Genomic DNA, 18,336 nt, shown 5'->3' with positions numbered 1-18,336 from the left:
AACCTACAACCAAGATTACTCTACCCAGCATGGATCTCATTCAGATTTGATGGAGGAATTAAAACCTTTACAGACAAGCAAAAGCTAAGAGAATTCAGCACCACCAAACCAGCTTGACAACAAATGCTAAAGGAACTTCTCTAGGCAGGAAACACAAGAGAAGGAAAAGATCTACAATAACAAACCCAAAACAATTAAGAAAATGGTAATAGGAACAAACATATCGATAATTACCTTGAATGTAAATGGATTAAATGCTCCAACCAAAAGACACAGACTGGCTGAATGGATACAAAAATAAGACCAGTATATATGCTGTCTACAAGAGACCCACTTCAGACTTAGGGACACGTACAGACTGAAAGTGAGGGGATGGAAAAAGATATTCCACGCAAATGGAAATCAAAAGAAAGCTGGAGTAGCAATTCTCACATCAGACAAAATCGACTTTAAAATAAAGACTATTAGAAGAGACAAAGAAGGACAGTACATAATGATCAAGGGATCAATCCAAGAAGAAGATATAACAATTGTAAACATTTATGCGCCCAACATAGGAGCACCTCAATACATAAGGCAAATACTAACAGCCATAAAAGGGGAAATTGACAGTAACACAATAATAGTAGGGGACTTTAACACCCCACTTTCACCAATGGACAAATCATCCAAAATGAAAATACGTAAATAAACACAAGCTTTAAATGATACATTAAACAAGATGGACTTAACTGATATTTATAGGACATTCCATCCAAAAACAACAGAATACACATTCTTCTCAAGTGCTCATGGAACATTCTCCAGGAAAGATCATATCTTGGGTCACAAATCAAGCCTTTGTAAATTTAAGAAAATTAAAATCGTATCACGTATCTTTTCCAACCACAACGCTATGAGACCAGATATCAATTACAGGAAAAAATCTGAAAAAAGTACAAACACATGGAGGCTAAACAATACACAATAACCAAGAGATCACTGAAGAAATCAAAGAGGAAATCAAAAAATACCTCGGAACAAATGACAATGAAAACACGATGACCCAAAACCTACGGGATACAGCAAAAGCAGTTTTAAGAGGGAAGTTTACAGCAATACAATCCTCCCTTAAGAAAAAAGAAACACCTCAAATAAACAACCTAACCTTACACCTAAAGCAATTAGAGAAAGAAGAACAAAAAAACCCCAAAGTTAGCAGAAGGAAAGAAGTCATAAAGATCAGATCAGAAATAAATGAAAAAGAAATGAAGGAAATGATAGCAAAGATCAATAATACTAAAAGCTAGTTTTCTGAGAAGATAAACAAAACTGACAAACCATAGGGCAGACTCATCAAGACAAAAAGGGACAAGACTCAAATCAATAGATTTAGAAATGAAAAAGTAGAAGTAACAACTTACACTGCAGAAATACAAAGCATTATGAGAGATTACTACAAGCAACTCTATGCCAATAAAATGGACAACCTGGAAGAAATGGACAAATTCTTAGAAAGGCACAACCTTCCGAGACTGAGCCAGGAAGAAATAGAAAATATGAACAGACCAATCACAAGCACTGAAATTCAAACTGTGATTAAAAATCTACCAACAAACAAAAGCCCAGGACCAGATGGCTTCACAGGTGAATTCTATCAAACATTTAGAGAAGAGCTAACAACCATCCTTCTCAAACTCTACCAATATATAGCAGGGGGAGGAACACTCCCAAACTCATTCTACGAGACCACCATCTCCCTGATACCAAAACCAGACAAAGATGTCACAAAGAAAGAAAACTATAGGCCAATATCACTGATTAACATAGATGCAAAAATCCTCAACAAAATACTAGCAAACAGAATCCAACAGCACATTAAAAGGATCATACACCATGATCAAGTGGGGCTTATCCCAGGAATGCAAGGATTCTTCAATATATGCAAATCAATCAATGTGATACACCATATTATCAAATTGAAGGAGATAAATCATATAATCATCTCAATAGATACAGAGAAAGCTTTTGACAAAATTCAACACCCATTTAGGATAAAAACCTTCCAGAAAGTAGGCACAGATGGAACTTTCCTCAAGATAATAAAGGCCATATATGACAAACCCACAGCCAACCTCGTCCTCAATGGTGAAAACCTGAAACCATTTCCAATAAGATCAGGAACAAGACAAGGTTCCCACTCTCACCACTATTATTCAACATAGTTTTGGACGTTTTAGCCACAGCAGTCAGAGAAGAAAAATAAATAAAAGGAATCCAAATCGGAAAAGAAGAAGTAAAACTGTCACTGTTTGCGGATGACGTGATACTATATATAGAGAATCCTAAAGATGCTTCCAGAAAACTACTAGAGCTATTCAATGAATTTGGTAAAGTTGCAGGATACAAAATAAATGCTAAGAAATCTCTAGCATTCCTATACACTAATGATGAAAAATCTGAAAGTGAAATTAAGAAAACATTCCCATTTACCATTGCAACAAAAAGAATAAAATAGCTAGGAATAAACCTTCCTAAGGAGACAAAAGACGTGTATGCAGAAAATTATAAGACACTGATGAAAGAAATTAAAGATGATACAAATAGATGGAGAGATATACCATGTTCTTGGATCGGAAGAATCAACATTGTGAAAATGACTCTACTACCCAAAGCAATCTACAGATTCAATGCAATCCCTATCCAACTACTGGCGTTTTTCACAGAACTAGAATAAAAAATTTCACAATTTGTATGGAAACACAAAAGACCCCGAATAGCCAAAGCAACCTTGAGAAAGAAAAATGGAGCTGGAGGAATCAGGCTCCCTGACTCACACTATACTACAAAGCTACAGTAATCAAGATAGTATGGTACTGGCACAAAAACAGAAATAGGATAGAAAGCCCAGAGATAAACCCACGCACATATGGTCACCTTATGTTTGATAAAGGAGGCAAGAATATACAGTGGAGAAAAGAAAGCCTCTTCAGTAAGTGCTGCTGGGAAAACTGGACAGGTACATGTATAAGTATGAAATTAGAACACTCCCTAACACCATACACAAAAATAAACTCAAAATGGATTAAAGACCTAAATGTAAGGCCAGACACTATCAAAGTCCTAGAGAAAAACATAGGCAGAACACTCTATGACATAAATCACAGCAAGATCCTTTTTGACCCACCTCCTAGAGAAATGGAAATAAAAACAAAAATAAACAAATGGCACGTAATGAAACTTCAAAGCTTTTGCACAGCAAAGGAAACCATAAACAAGACAAAAAGAGAACCCTCAGAATGGGAGAAAATATTTGCAAATGAAGCAACTAACAAAGGATTAATCTCCAAAATTTACAAGCAGCTCTTGCAGCTCAATATCAGAAAAGCAAACAACCCAATCCAAAAATGGGCAGAAGACCTAAATACACATGTCTCCAAAGAAGATATACAGATTGCCAACAAACACATGAAAGAATGCTCAACATCATTATTCATTAGAGAAATGCAAATCAAAACTACAATGAGATATCATCTCACACCAGTCAGGATGGCCATCGTCAAAAAATCTAGAAACAATAAGTGCTGGAGAGGGTGTGGAGAAAAGAGAACCCTCTTGCACTGTTGGTGGGAATGTAAATTGATACAGCCACTATGGAGAACAGTATGGAGGTTCCTTAAAAAACTAAAAAGAGAACTTCTATATGACCCAGCAATCCCACTACTGGGCATATACCCTGAGAAAACAATAATTCAAAGAGAGTCATGTACCAAAATGTTCATTGCAGCTCTATTTACATTAGCCAGGACATGGAAGCAACCTAAGTGTCATCAACAGATGAATGGATAAAGAAGATGTGGCACATATATACACTGGAATATTACTCAGCCATAAAAAGAAACGAAATTGAGTTATTTGTAATGAGGTGGATGGATCTAGAGTCTGTCATACAGAGTGAAGTAAGTCAGAAAGAGAAAAACAAATACCATATTCTAACATGTATATATGGAATCTTAGGGGAAAAAAAATGGTCATGAAGAACCTAGGGGCAAGACGGGAATAAAGACAGAGACCTATTACAGAATGGACTTGAGGATATGGGGAGGGGGAACGGTAAGCTGTGACAGAGTGAGAGAGTGGCATGGACATATATACACTGCCAAATGTACAATAGATAGCTAGTGGGAAGCAGCCGCATAGCACAGGGAGAAAAGCTCGGTGCTTTGTGACCACCTAGAAGGGTGGGATAGGGAGGGTGGGAGGGAGGGAGCTGCAAAAGAGAAGAGATATGGGGATACATGTATAACTGATTCAGTTTGTTATAAAGCAGAAAGTAACACACCATTGTAAAGCAATTATACTCCAATAAAGATGTTAAAAAAGAGAAAAAGTTACATATATAATTTAAGCTTTTTAGGTTAACATAAAACAGAAATGTATCTTCATTCATCAGCCTTTGGATATGAAGTCTTATCTTTGATATGAATCCATGGAAAAGAGTTCAGTCTCATCCTACTCATATAAGCCATTGACTACATCTCTACTTTTGGCTTATTTAAAGCACAAAAATCTGAGTGCAGAAAAAAATAACCCTCTTTATTTATACAGTGCTGCCCAAACTTTTACTGTTGTTATCCCACAGCTAAAAACAACTGCAGTTTGAGTTTTTCCAAAGCATTCAGCGTGATCAAATAATCTTTTTATACTGATATTTCACCTGTTTTTTCATATAACTATATTGTAAAACTACAGTAACTGCACTGGAAACAAATACAAGTGACTCTTGGTAAGCAAAAACTTCAAATGGTGGGAGAAGTGCACCAGCGTATTAAAGAATAATCATTAACAACCAGTTTAGTGCACTTAACATCAGTGAATTTATTTTTCAAGTGAAATGGAAAAGACAGTTAATACAAAGAATCAGATAAGTGATTAAAATCTTACATTTTTTAAAAAAGTCATAAGGGAAGAGCAGAAAAAAGGAAAACTACCTGCTTACAACTAATCTAGTGCTTGAGCAGCAAGCTGAGGCATTAAAGCGACTGATGGGAAAACAACAACAGATACAGTTTAAAAATCAGCTTTCTGTAACACAAAGATTTTTTTTGTGTGTAGACAGTTACAAAACCAGAAAATCCTTCCCAAGACCCTCAAAATTCCCCAATGGAAAACACAGTTGCAATTCAAATGAAGAGCCTATCTAAGACCTCTGAGAAGCTCAGGCCCTCCCATTTCAAGGAATGCTCTAAAGATTCTAGAGAGGTGCCTATCTGCTAAATATTTAAAAAGAACTGGGTCAACATCTGCTTCAAAGTTATCAAGTTGGAAGCAGGGGGTTTAAAATAATATGGGAGGAAACATGGTGGGTGATAGGTATTCAAGCGTTCATCGTACACTGAAATTTTTCATAATAGAGTTAAAACAAACAAATAACTGTTACAAAACAACCTCATACATTCCAGAGTGGGTTATGTGAGTTAGATCAATCACAGGTCAATTTGTGAAGGTATTATTACTAATAAGCCCGGGTCTAGGGTCTACCTGAGGCCTATTTTTGTATCTATTGATAAAAATGCTTACTTAATTATGTACTGTAGATTTATGCTGTCCATTAATTCAATGCTCCGGAGCACTGTAAATTTTATTCAAATGCTTTATTCCTTTGAAGCTTAATAATAGCAGTTTATGAAGGACTCTTTTATTCCCAACAAGTTTAGTTTTATTGACACTTACTGAGAGTTCACATTTGGCTTAGTACTATTGCCCCTTTGAAAGTTACTTATACGTACATAATCCAAGGAGTGCGTTGCCTGAATTGGAACAAATTCAACTCAATACTCTAATGCCAGCTGAGCTGAACCCACAAGACAGCTATAACTTATCAAAAAGGACATGAATGCTTCTCCCTTACTAAAAACAAAACTAACGCTTTTTATTCAACTAACAAATGGCATCAGAGTTCTACCACATATCACTATAAGGGTTGTTGTCCAAATTATATCTATTACCTAAAAGCTCTAAGGCCTGTTCAGGAGTATCTTGCTTTTTCAGAAAGTTAATCACCCAAAACTAGAATTTGATAATAACTAATTTAGAACATGCCCATCCTCTGCTAAGAAGCAGTGACTAGGATCAATAGTTCCAGAACACTCCTACAGAACCTACTTTGCAGTATACCTTAGTTTGAGAATCTCGATTTTTAAATTTCTTTGCCTTCTAGAACTGGGATATTATCTCATCACTGCTTATTATCCATAGAGAAATACAACTTCATTTCCACTGACATCTCCCTTAATATCATTCACTAAAAGCATATTAATTTAAAATTCATAAAGGTATTTATTAAATCAATTCTAAAACATTGTTAAGATTTCTCTAAAGTGTTTGTATTTTTATTCTTTTTATATAAAACCTCGATCCTGATTATTTTATTGCACTATTCAAGATTTAAATTTCACTACAAACATATTCTTTAGGGTGTAATCATCTCACATTATAGGCCAAGCTAATACCTGTTCTCATTTTTAGTGTTACTTTAGCTATAATAAAGCTTCTTTTCCAAATGAAGACAGCGCTCTGATTCCAGGCATATTACCTTATTTACTTAAAATTGTTGTTCTTGTTAAGCAACTTGTAATCTGTAACGTGCAAATCTTGTCACAATATCTAAGTTTTAAAACACTGCAAAATTGTAAATGCTAAAATTTTTAGACTATCTCAGTACAATACAAAGTTGCTCATTTACTTAACTAAGGTGAACTAAAGTGACAGACAAACCCATCCCTCACCTTTTTAAAAATGAAGGTATTTAGAAACTATGAATGTTCTATCTTCACAGTTCCTGCATCTCATTCCGATTAAAATTGTTATAAGTTAACACTAATTTCAAGTTTCAAAGTAGTACACTGCCAAAAATTTCTTACAACTACTACTTTCTTTTTCCTTTGGGTTGTAAAAAAGAACTATTGTAAAGTAAGAGTAAGCAATCAAAAATTTAAAAAGCAGTAGAGATCAAGAGAGCTTGGGGGAAAAAACATGTATTTGAAAGCTGACCTTAGAAGATAAATATAACTTAAAAATATAAAGCTAACAATGTGAGGAGATCATATAAAACTGAAAATATAAAGATTTTTTTCCCTTGTGCATAAACATTTGTGTGTACTTCTGTATTTTCAAACTTTTAATGGTTTATGAGAAAATTAATTTACATAGGGCATATTAAATACCATGTACATACACATACGCATACATATACCTCATACTGAAAGTTGTCACTTTACAGCTTCTTAGATAATTCTAAGAAGCTATTAATGTTATGTCCTTTCCCATAAACACCACAATAAAAGCACACAGGTTGCCGTTAAAAGAAAATATCAAAATTTTCACGTGTCTTTAATACCACAGACGGCTTTATCTAGACCTATTTAAAATTCTTTTTGTTCATCAAAATTGGGATAGGGCTTCCCTGGTGGCACAGTGGTTGAGAGTCCGCCTGCCAATGCAGGGGACGCGGGTTCGTGCCCCGGTCTGGGAAGATCCCACATGCCGCGGAGCGGCTGGGCCCGTGAGCCATGGCCGCTGAGCCTGCGCGTCCGGAGCCTGTTGCTCCGCAATGGGAGAGGCCACAGCAGTGAGAGGTCCGCGTAACGCAAAACAAACAAACAAAAAAAATTGGGATAAAAAGGTAAAGGTGTATGTCTCAGTTGATAAGACACTGACAAACTGACAGAACTGGTTCCAAGGCAAACCTCTGGCCTTTATGTATTTTCCCTTGAATCAGAGTTTCACTTTCTAGACATTCTGTACATTAAGCATATAGGCAAATGAAGTACTATGTGGCAAAGTGAAACATATATATGCCACTCAAAAAGAGAGTACCTACACTCAGCTCCAAATTTTTTTTGCCCTCTCAGGAAAGGTTGCTTGATCTGATTTTCAAGCAAGTCAGAAATCCAAACTTTGGTGTGTTATCACTTGATTTTTAAATGTTGGAACTATTTAAAAAATTTTTTAATATTTAAATTGAGCAAAACATCTCTATGGTTACAGGCAACAATCTAAAACTCTGGCTTATGTCTAGGTTTTAATCAAGTACCTTGCATAGTTTTCTATTGCCACTGTAACAAAAATCACCACAAATTTAGTGGCTTAAAACAATGTGAATTTATTATCTTACAGTTCTGGAGGTCAGAAATCCCAAATTAGTCTTACGACACTGGATTCAAGGTGTAGGTAGTGCTACATTTCTTCTGCAGAATCCATTTCCTTGTCTTTTCCAGCTTCTGAAAGATCACCTGCATTCCTTAGCTTGTGGCTCCTTTTTCCATCTTCAAAGTACATCACTCCAATCTCTGCTTCCATCATCCCATCTCTTTTAGCTGCCTTTGACCAGTTAATTACTCCCTACCACCAATGTTGCATGCGTGTGTGTGGGTGGGGGTGGGGGGCGGGGTTGTATTTTGTTTTTTTGGTCTAAATGCGTTTGCTAGAACCTCCAAGAAACATTGAAAATGAATGATCCTGTCTGATTCGTCATTTTAATTCACCAAGTGGGTAGTTAAGCTTGGTCAAATGGTCATTACATATCTGAATAGTTTTCTACTATATCTTTTTTACCTACAGCTTATATTAGAAATGACTGATGAATATTAGCAAAGGCCTTTTTAGCATCTACTTATCTGACCATGTAATTTTTCTCTTTTAATTTGATGAAATGACTTATGCTAATAGACTTTCTAATGAAGTCTCCTGTAAATTCCTAGAGTAAATCCTACTTGGTCAGTAGCATACTTACCCACTGATACACTGCTCGATTCGATATGCTAATGTTGTACTTACAATTTTTACATCTATATTCACAAGTGAGAAGGCCTATAATCCCCTGAACACTTTTTTGGCACTATTTATGAAATCTGGGATATTAAAGCTATGCAGAAATCATAAAGTAAACTGAAGATCTTTTCATCTTTTTCTAGGGCTTGGACTAATTTAAATAACACAGGTGTAATCTGTTTGAAAATAGTAACAGATGGCATGCATTACTGAATGTTTTATTAGCTGTAAACACATTAAACACATTACATCATGCAAATAATAATTCAGTTGTGAATTCACCTTGTCTTTTTCAACAGATCTCTATTCACCTTTCTAATTTCTTCTTTGTTAATCTCTTCAAGTTTTCCACTTTTGGGAGAAGTTAATTTGGTTAATTTGTATTTTGATAGAATACCATACATTTGCTCGCTTCAAGTTTGTTTATACAATGCTGCATGTGGATTCTCGTTATTCTTTTAAACTCATACATGCCTATGATTCTGTCTCCTCCTTTCTCACTAATCTCAATTTTAATTGCTCTCTACCTATTTCCTTAATCAGACCGAAGAAGAGTTTATCTTATTTTCCTGTCTTTACAAAAATCAAGTTAATAAATTTAAATTATCCTTTTGTTTTCTGTTTCTTAGTTTTAATGTTTACCTTTGTTGTTTCATTTTTCCAACTTTCTTTTGGTTTATTTTGTTATTTTTAAAATTCCTTTAAGATGTGACGTAAGGTCCTGGGCTAGTCATTAAGCTTTTCTCTCTCATATCTAAATCTTCTCTTTAAATTTAGCTTTGAAATACTAACAATCAAACAGAACACATGAATTCCAACTGGATCCTGGATCAGAATCGATCAATTAATTAATTAAAATAAATAAGTAAACTATAAATTTTTTTAGTAATTGGGGGAATTTTATATGGGCAATACATTAGATGATATTATTTGAATTACTGTTTATTTCTGAAAAGTGATGATGGCATTGTGGCTGTAAAACTCTCCTTGTTTTTAGGAAGTGCACACTGAATTGTTTAAGCATGAAATGTTATGACATCTGTAGCTTATTTTTTAATAGGTTATGAGCCGAACTGTTTCCCCACAAAGAATTCATATGTGAAACCCTAACCCCAGTGCCTAAGAATGTTGACTGTTTTGGAGATAGGGCCTTTATAAAGCTAATTAACTTAAAATAAGGCCATTATGGTAGGTGCTAATCCAATCTGACTAGTGTCCTTATAAGGGGAGATTAAGACACAGGGAGAGACACCAGGGGGACACACACAGAGAAAGACAACCAAGTGAAAAGGCAGCAAGAGGGTAGCCATCTGCAAGCCAAGGAGAGAGGCCTCAGAGAAAACAACCCTGCCTGTACCCTGATCTGGACTTTCAGCCTCCAGAACTGTGAGAAAATAATTTTCTGTTGTTTAAGCCAGGCAGTCTGTGGTATTCTGCTATGGTAGCTCTAGCAGCCTAATACAAATGGCTCTTGGAGAAAAAGGATAAATATAAGGAGAGAGCAAAAGCAAAAATGGCAAGATGTTAATGTTGCTGAATCTAGGTAGAGGGTATACGGATGTTCATTACATCATTCTTTCAACTTTTATATAAGTTTGAAGTTTTCCAAAATAAAAAGTTTGGGGAAAAAAATTTCACTGGGAAATATATACACACACACGTACATGTAAGTTTGTATTTGTTTGTTAAAGCTGCCATAACAAAATACCAAAGGCTGGCTGGCTTAAATGACAAAAATGTGTTTCTCACAGTTCCACAAGGTAGAAGTCAAAGATCAAGGTGTCTGCAGGTTTGGTTTCTTCTGAGGCTTGCAGATGGCTGCCTTCTGGCTGTGTCCTCACATGGCTCTTCTCTGTATGTGCCCAGCCCTGGAGTCTTTCAGTGTACTCAAATTTTCTTTTCTTATAAGGACACCAATCAGATTGGATTAACTTAATCACCTCTTTTTTTAAAAAAAGATTTATTTATTTGTTTATGATTATTTATTTAATATATAAATATATAATAAATTTATTTTTATTAATATATTAAATATGTATTATTTATTTGTTTATTTATTTTATTTTTATTTTTGGCTGCATCAGGTCTTAGTTGCAGCACTCGGGCTCTTCCTTGCAGTGCGTGGGCTTCTCTCTAGTTGTGTGTAGGTTTTCTCTTCTCTAGCTGTGGTGCACAGGCTCCAGGGCACATGGGCTCTGTAGTCTGAGGCACGTGGGCTCTAGTTGAGGCGTGCGAGCTCAGTAGTTGTGGTGCATGGGCTCAGCTGCCCCACGGCATGTGGAATCCTAGTTCCCTGACCAGGGATTAAACCCACATCCCCTGCATTGTAAGGTGGATTCTTTACCACTGAACCACCAGGGAAGTCCCATTTACCTCTTTAAAGACCTTATCTCCAAATGAGATTACATTCAGAGGTGGTAGGGGTTAGGGATTTCCACATATGAATTTTGAAGGGACATAATTCAGCCCATAACCAGGTGTTTTCTCGTTATCCTTGCCCTTACAGTATTAAGTCTTTAAATCAAAAATTTTAATTCTATCATTTCTTCAATACTTTTCTAGCTATTTGTTTCTCTTTCTATAATTTCTAGTATGTTCAGGATAGGTCTAAAATTGTCCTCCAGGTAGCCATGAGTTAAACATAAGGATTTATACTTTTTGTGTGTGGTTTTTATTATTCTGTGTTTATTTATTCAACTTGATTTCTTAGGAAAATGATGTAGCCCCCAGTCATAGCTAACCTCTTTATCAGTTTGTCTACTAAGTTTAGGAATTCAGAATTTATTTTTAGTTCCTAAAACTACATTTGTGGGGACTTCCCCGGTGGAACAGTGGTTAAGAGTCCACCTGACAATGCAGGGGACACAGGTTCGAGTCCTGGTCCGGGAAGATTCCACATGCCGCGGAACAACTAAGCCTGCATGCCACAACTATTGAGCCTGTGCTCTAGAGCCCACTAGCCACAACTACTGAGCCCACGTGACACAACTAATGAGCCTGTGCTCTAGAGCCCAAGCCACAACTACTGAGCCCACGTGCCACAACTAATGAAGCCCGCACACCTGGAGCCCATGCTCTGCAACAAGAGAAGCCACCAGCCCCCACTCGCTGCAACTAGAGAGAGCCTGTGTGCAGCAACAAAGACCCAACGCAGCCAAAGATAGAAAGATAAATAAATAAATTTATTAAAAAAAAACTACACTTGTGCTCTAATTGTACTTCTTTGAGAGTTTTCATTATTTTGTTAAAGTTTTCTTTCCTATAGTCTATTAATTCTGTGTTCCACAGAAGCTACCTATTCAACTTATTCAGCTTCATTTTCCTCTCTCAAATTATTGAATTCCTTTCATTGGTCTTTGCCTACTCGTAACTGTTCCCTCAGCATCTGGACAGCTCAGACTACTGTTATTTATTAGAGAGTAAAAAACCAGCAGGTAATAAAAAACATGGAAATTTTCAGCACCAAGGACCAAACATGTTAACTAACTCAGCCCTCTGTTGAAGCACTGGAACGAGGTTTTTATAAGTCTGCCCACCAGGTTCAGTTCTCTTCTATAGAGATTAACAGGACTGAATTGTCCCTTTAAGCACAAAGCACATAGCAAATGTCAGGAACATGCACTAAAGCCAGCATCTTCTCACATTAACTCCCTGTCCCACCTTCATTGTTTCACACTGCAGTGTATCTCCCCATTCATAACTAAGATTATTAATAATAAAATAGTAAACAAATAATAACAAACAAGTCACATTAGCTCATTTAAACCCAACAATCCTATTGAAGCAAGGATTACCCACATTTTACAAATGTATAAAGTGATTTTAGGGAAGGTTAAGTGTCTTAAAGCCAGGTCCATTAACATGAATGCTTATATAATCTCTTCAGAACTAACATTCCTCCTACTTCCACGTTCATTTGTGTGACCTCAGGCACACAAATCTTTCTGGGCCTTATCTTTCCATTTGTAAAATGATGATGCTAATACCACCTACCTCACAAGGTTGTTGTACAAACCCAATGAGTGAATGAAGTCATATAAAATGATTAGAACAGTGTCTGGCATACAACACTTACTGGCTCAGTAAGTGTTAGCTTTAATATTATTATTTATCTGGCATCTTTAGCTTATTTGGCATCTTCTAGCTTAGTATTATTATTTATTTGGCATCTTGTAGCTTTTTTTTTTAAAAAGCCTATATTCTCAAATAACTCAAAAGAATCCCAATGATCTGGCACTTATCAGATCCACAAGTGGCTACTATGACAGTTTTGGGTAATAAACGCTCATTGCAGCGTTTAAAAGCTAACATGATCTGTCTTACAGTAACACTGTAAAAGTGGGTTCTTTGCAATAGTCACTTTGAATCTAATCACCATTTTTTTCATTAGAAAAGTTCAGAAGTCAAATACTACTGTATTTTGTTGTAATTTTTTTTAAGAGAATTAAGTTTCTAATCTGATTGGCTATCCATCAAATGGCTTCTAACAGTAGAAAAGGTAGCATTAATGTTCAGGTGTGAACAATAACGGACTTAAACTTGACACCTCAAAAACTGGGAAAAATAAGCAGAGGCAAACAAAGAGGCAAAACATTTGCCTTAAATAAAGGCAAACAAATGTAATCAAACAGAAGTTGATGCTCTGTAAGAAACATCAAGAAGCAAGATGGTTAATTTAGATAATTTAAGAAACTAAGGACTTCCCTGCCTGCCAATGCACGGGACACGGGTTTGATCCCTGATCCAGGAAGATCCCACATGCTGCAGAGCAACTAAGCCCGTCATGCGCCACAACTACTGAGCCTGCACTCTAGAGCCCGTGAGCCACAACTACTGAGCCCACGTGCCACATCTACTGAAGCCCGTGCGCCTAGAGCCCCTGCTCCACAACAGAAGCCACTGCAAAGAGAAGCCCACGCACCGCAACAAAGAGTAGCCCCTGCTCACTGCATCTAGAGAAAGCTTGTGCACAGCAACAAAGACCCAACGCAGCCAAAAATAAATGAATAAATAAATAAATAAAAATTAAAAAAAGAAACTAAAATAAGTACTAAAAAGTGACAAGCCTTGTAAATGGTTAAACTATCTGAACTAGATTAGCATACTAAATAAACAATTTAAAGCTAAGTATTTTGAAGGAAAATCAATAGCAAGACTTCTTAGAAATGTGTACATTTTCTACTCTGTGGGTAAGTATAAATCATCCTGTGACACTCCTAGGCAAGATGTATGTGATGACCAAAAATCTACTGATTATGAGGCAACCAAGATACAACGATTTCTTCAATGCTTCAGTATAAGTAGATTATTTGATGCCCTCTACAGTTATAACATGAAATTAAATTATCTTTTTTCAGTGATACTTACCCAATAGCATTGTATTAGAAATGAAAATATACTCAAGGTTTCAGGTTAAATCTGTGCTACTTATTTATGCTACTGCCTCTGGTTACCTGTTTTTATTTGTGCTCCTGCCTATAGCCAAAGTCTGCAAACAGAGATACAAGTCAGTCTTTAGCAACTACCAAAAAAAAACTGTTTTAGTCAAAAATCATCAATAGATGATAAAATCAGTGGGTGAAAGTTTGATGAGCCCATGGCAGAGCAGAATAATCTAGAAAAAGAAATTAGCATGTTGCTTCTTGATTAGTCAGCATCCCAAAACATCAGGTATTTTTCATCATCACAATAATCAAATTATATGTACCTATATAAAGTGAACCACCTTACTATCTCAGCTATGAAAAGAAGCTATTATCACCAAACATTAATAGGTATGTAGAAGATATTCAGCGAGATAAAGTCTTCTAAACTACTAACATAATGTTTGGTAGAGTAAGTATAATATTTAATAAATAGTGGGATCACTAGTGATACATATATTCAAATTCCGAATGAGAAATGTGATTCTGCTTGAGGTTGGCATTGTTGCAGTCCTATATCTGAGCAGTAGTTTAAGAAAATCATCTTAATCCTGAACGCAATTAACTTCATTCTCATATATACCAAAAGGACTAATCATTACAAGTAAAAAGATCAATCCAACATTGTTGAATCACTTTATATAAACATAACACAGAAAAACAATCACATTCTTGAGGTAAGAAATCACCAAAGGGATAACAAAGAAATTCTGAAATAAAAATGAAAGTTTTTAACTTACTGACTAACTAAATCAGATCCCATCTTAGAGCCATCATCTGCCTCTTCTTCCACATCAGAGTCCATACCACTGTCACCTTATGAATGACATAAAAAAAATTGAAAGCATGCTCATAAAATGTCAGAGTGATTTAATCATTATACAGAAAGTGTCATGTATAAAGTGACGATTAAATAACTTCAGTGTTGCTGAAAGATGACATTTTTAATTGCTTATATTTAAAATGCCTTATTAGGTATTTGTCATTGCCTTCCCTTGATCTATTTTATAAATGTACAAAATATATATAAGCAAGAAGGTGTGTACATATAATACTTACAAACTATACACGCATGTATACATCTATCACCATTTTACATTTTAAAAAGATGTTATCTCTGGAAATTGAAATTCTCCATTTTTTTGTTCCTTCTCTTGTAATGCTAATGCTAATATCCTTGTAGAGTCCAAAAAGAAAAGCTTTAAAATCCAAAATTCTACAGGTAATATATACAAAGAAGAGTCTTAGTTCAGGCAGACAGATAAATGTTGGCAATTCTTCTAACTCTGCATTTGGGTCTTATCAGAGCAGAAATGGTATTCAACAGATAATTAAAAGCAGTAAGAATATAAAGCAGAAAATTTTTAAATATTTTAAGAGAAGGCTTTGCCTTCTCAATAAGTAATTTTTTCTAGTATTTTGGATAAACATTTTTTATTTCTTTTTTTTACTGTGCACAAACTTAATGCTCTTACCTACACAACTGATTTGGAGAAACCATACATACATCAAAAAGTCCATTCCTGAGATGCTATTCTGATATGTAAACTACATTTCTGTACAAACAGAAGTAAAAATACTCAGTGATTACCCAATAATAAAATTAAAGTAGCAGTTAAAAAAAAAAAAGAATACCTCAGGATTTATGCTAAGTATAGTATTAACCACTAAGTTACCAGAAGGTAGAAATACGCATTCTTACCCTCAAGAATCTTCAAGATTTTTTTTTCAGACAGGAGCTCTAACTGTTCCTGGCACAGTTTTTTAATTTCTTCTATGGAACAGTTCTAAAGAAAATGACATTTTAAAAAATGCATTTATATAACAAAGCACCAATATAAACTAGAAAACAGCAACCATTTAAAAAAAAAAGTCTGCTAAGCAAAATCCTACAGTAAAACAAATTAAAAGCCACATAAATTTTTTTCTGGGATGAAATGTGAAGACCTGCCAGTTAACATGTAAATATTATAATTTATAGAGTTTTGATTTGGATATATAAAGTCATGTTTATTATGAAAGAACTGAAGAATAAGTAGGTGCCCAGATATTCTTAATAGCAGCCTACTTATGTTAGGTAATACCTCTAAAGGCTTAAATATTCAAGTCCTAGCTCCATACATCTTAGATATATATGATGTTGGGCTTAACTTGTCCACGGCTTTTTTTCCACATCTGTAAAATTAGAATACCATGTATTTCCCTGAATAATTTTCAGAGATAAATATATGAAAACATTTATGAATTTAATGAAATATAGGCTATTACCAACTATCATTGCATACTGTTACACAGCAGTACACTACTTCTTAAAGCACCAGAAAGAATCAGTATACCTCTAACTTAGTTACTTAAACTGCCTGTATTTAATAGAATAATTTCCAGAAGGTCAAAAAATTCCTTATCTAAATATAGTAAAGTACCCTATTTCTTCCTGGCAAATTTTTAAATATACAAAGCCATTTATGGTTCTACAAAATCCCTTCTTTATATCTTTTCGAAGTAGCTCATATTAGTTGAAAACGTCCGATTATAATTTCCATTAAGTAAAATGACTGCTATAAAAAAAGTGTTTGTATATTCTGTATATGTGGATAGCCTGATAATGTATGTAATGAAGTACCTTTAACACATCAGGAAGCATCTTCTGTAACTTCTTCTCTCCTATGATACAGAAACACTGCTGAAGCATTTCTTTTTTGTCTGATATATAGAAACTAACTGGTTTTAATGCCACAGTCAGGTCTAATCCACCTTCTTCAAGGTCACTGTGCTCTGCCAAGAATAACTCTTTTTCCAGAGTTGGCAAAAGATATTTGGCTTCCTAAAATTAAAAGAGATAAAGAACCATTAAACAACAGAGATATGTCTATAATGTTATACATTTTCATTTCATAAAATCTTCATTAAACATTTCCAAATTCTTTTTTTGCACAAATTATTTATTTAAAACCATAGGAAAGATTATTTAATTGCTCAGTATTCTTTGAAGTTACTCCCCACTCTGTAATTATCAATAAATTGAGAAAAAGTGAAGAGATAATATCCTAGGACACACAAATGAAAATATACTCAATACTGAATGATTTCCTACAATTTTATACTTGTGGAATACGATATTCCTCCAGTAGACAATTCACCCAAGAATTTTATGTATGCATTGTCATTCTTCTTAATTCATAAAAAGAAATGGGATAGCAGCAAAAATGTTATAAACCACAAATATTATATACTAAAGTATCGTTGCTTACCAGAAGCTATTGTCATTTTTTAAAATAAAGATTTCTTTTTAAAAAATATTTATTTATTTATTTATGGTGGCACTGGGTCTTAGTTGCAGCACACGGGCTCAGGCTCTCTAGTTGAGGCGCATGGGCTCAGTAGTTGCAGCATGCAGGCTTAGTTGCCCCGAGGCGTGTGGGATCTTGGTTCCCTAACCAGGGATCGAACCCGTGTCCCCTGCATTGGAAAATGGATTCTCAGCCACTGGGCCACCAGGGAAGTCTCTATCATTTTAAAAACTGTTATATATCTAATGATATTCAAAGCAGGCAAGTAATTTAAGACATTTCTATCAATTTTGCCTCCTATCTCCCAAATCTATCCAGTCTCTCCAAATCTACTGCCATAATCCTGATCCAAGGTACCATCCTCTTTTTGCCTAGATTACCTCAGTAGCACTTAACTTGACTCCCTACATCTAATCTGAGGTCTTGCCAATCTGTTTTGTATACTGACACCAAAATGGATTTTATAAAATGCACATATACTCATCCTCCCTATTTACTGATATAAGCTGTCAATGACTTCCCACTGTTCTTAGGGTAATATAGCCTATTAGGTCCTTCATGCTCATTGTGTTCCAAACACAACGACCTTGTCTGAACTACTCAAACATAAGGTGTTCTCCCTTCATTTCATACAGGCAGGGCTTTTGTACACACTGTTCTTCTGTCTAGGAGAGTCTTTCTTCCCCACTTCCCCATCACTCTATACTCCCAAGATCAACAAACTCAGGTATCAATTTAAAAGTCATTTCCTCAGGAAAATCCCTAACTATATTATTCAAGTAGGTTTCCTTTTTATACTTTCTAACGCAATT

The 18,336-nt window shown here is 35.2% G+C and overlaps 1 protein-coding gene across 2 annotated transcripts in view; it reads right to left on the bottom strand.

Annotated features, from left to right (window-relative positions):
- CAAP1 (caspase activity and apoptosis inhibitor 1) overlaps nt 1–18,336 on the bottom strand; it is a 52,035-nt gene that overhangs the window by 30,079 nt on the left and 3,620 nt on the right. For both annotated transcript variants that reach the window (XM_027088906.1, XM_027088907.1), the window contains exons 2-4: nt 16,858–17,058; nt 15,937–16,021; nt 14,975–15,050 (exon numbers count right to left, since the gene is read on the bottom strand). In XM_027088906.1, the coding sequence (XP_026944707.1) occupies nt 14,975–15,050; nt 15,937–16,021; nt 16,858–17,058 (362 nt within the window). The remainder of the gene's footprint in view (nt 1–14,974; nt 15,051–15,936; nt 16,022–16,857; nt 17,059–18,336) is intronic.

Source organism: Aethalodelphis obliquidens, unplaced genomic scaffold, assembly GCF_003676395.1.
Source record: "Aethalodelphis obliquidens isolate GAN/ISIS:26980383/991018 unplaced genomic scaffold, ASM367639v1 scaffold64, whole genome shotgun sequence".
In the NCBI taxonomy this organism is placed as follows: domain Eukaryota; kingdom Metazoa; phylum Chordata; class Mammalia; order Artiodactyla; family Delphinidae; genus Aethalodelphis; species Aethalodelphis obliquidens.
This window is presented reverse-complemented; position numbering and strand designations above follow the sequence as displayed.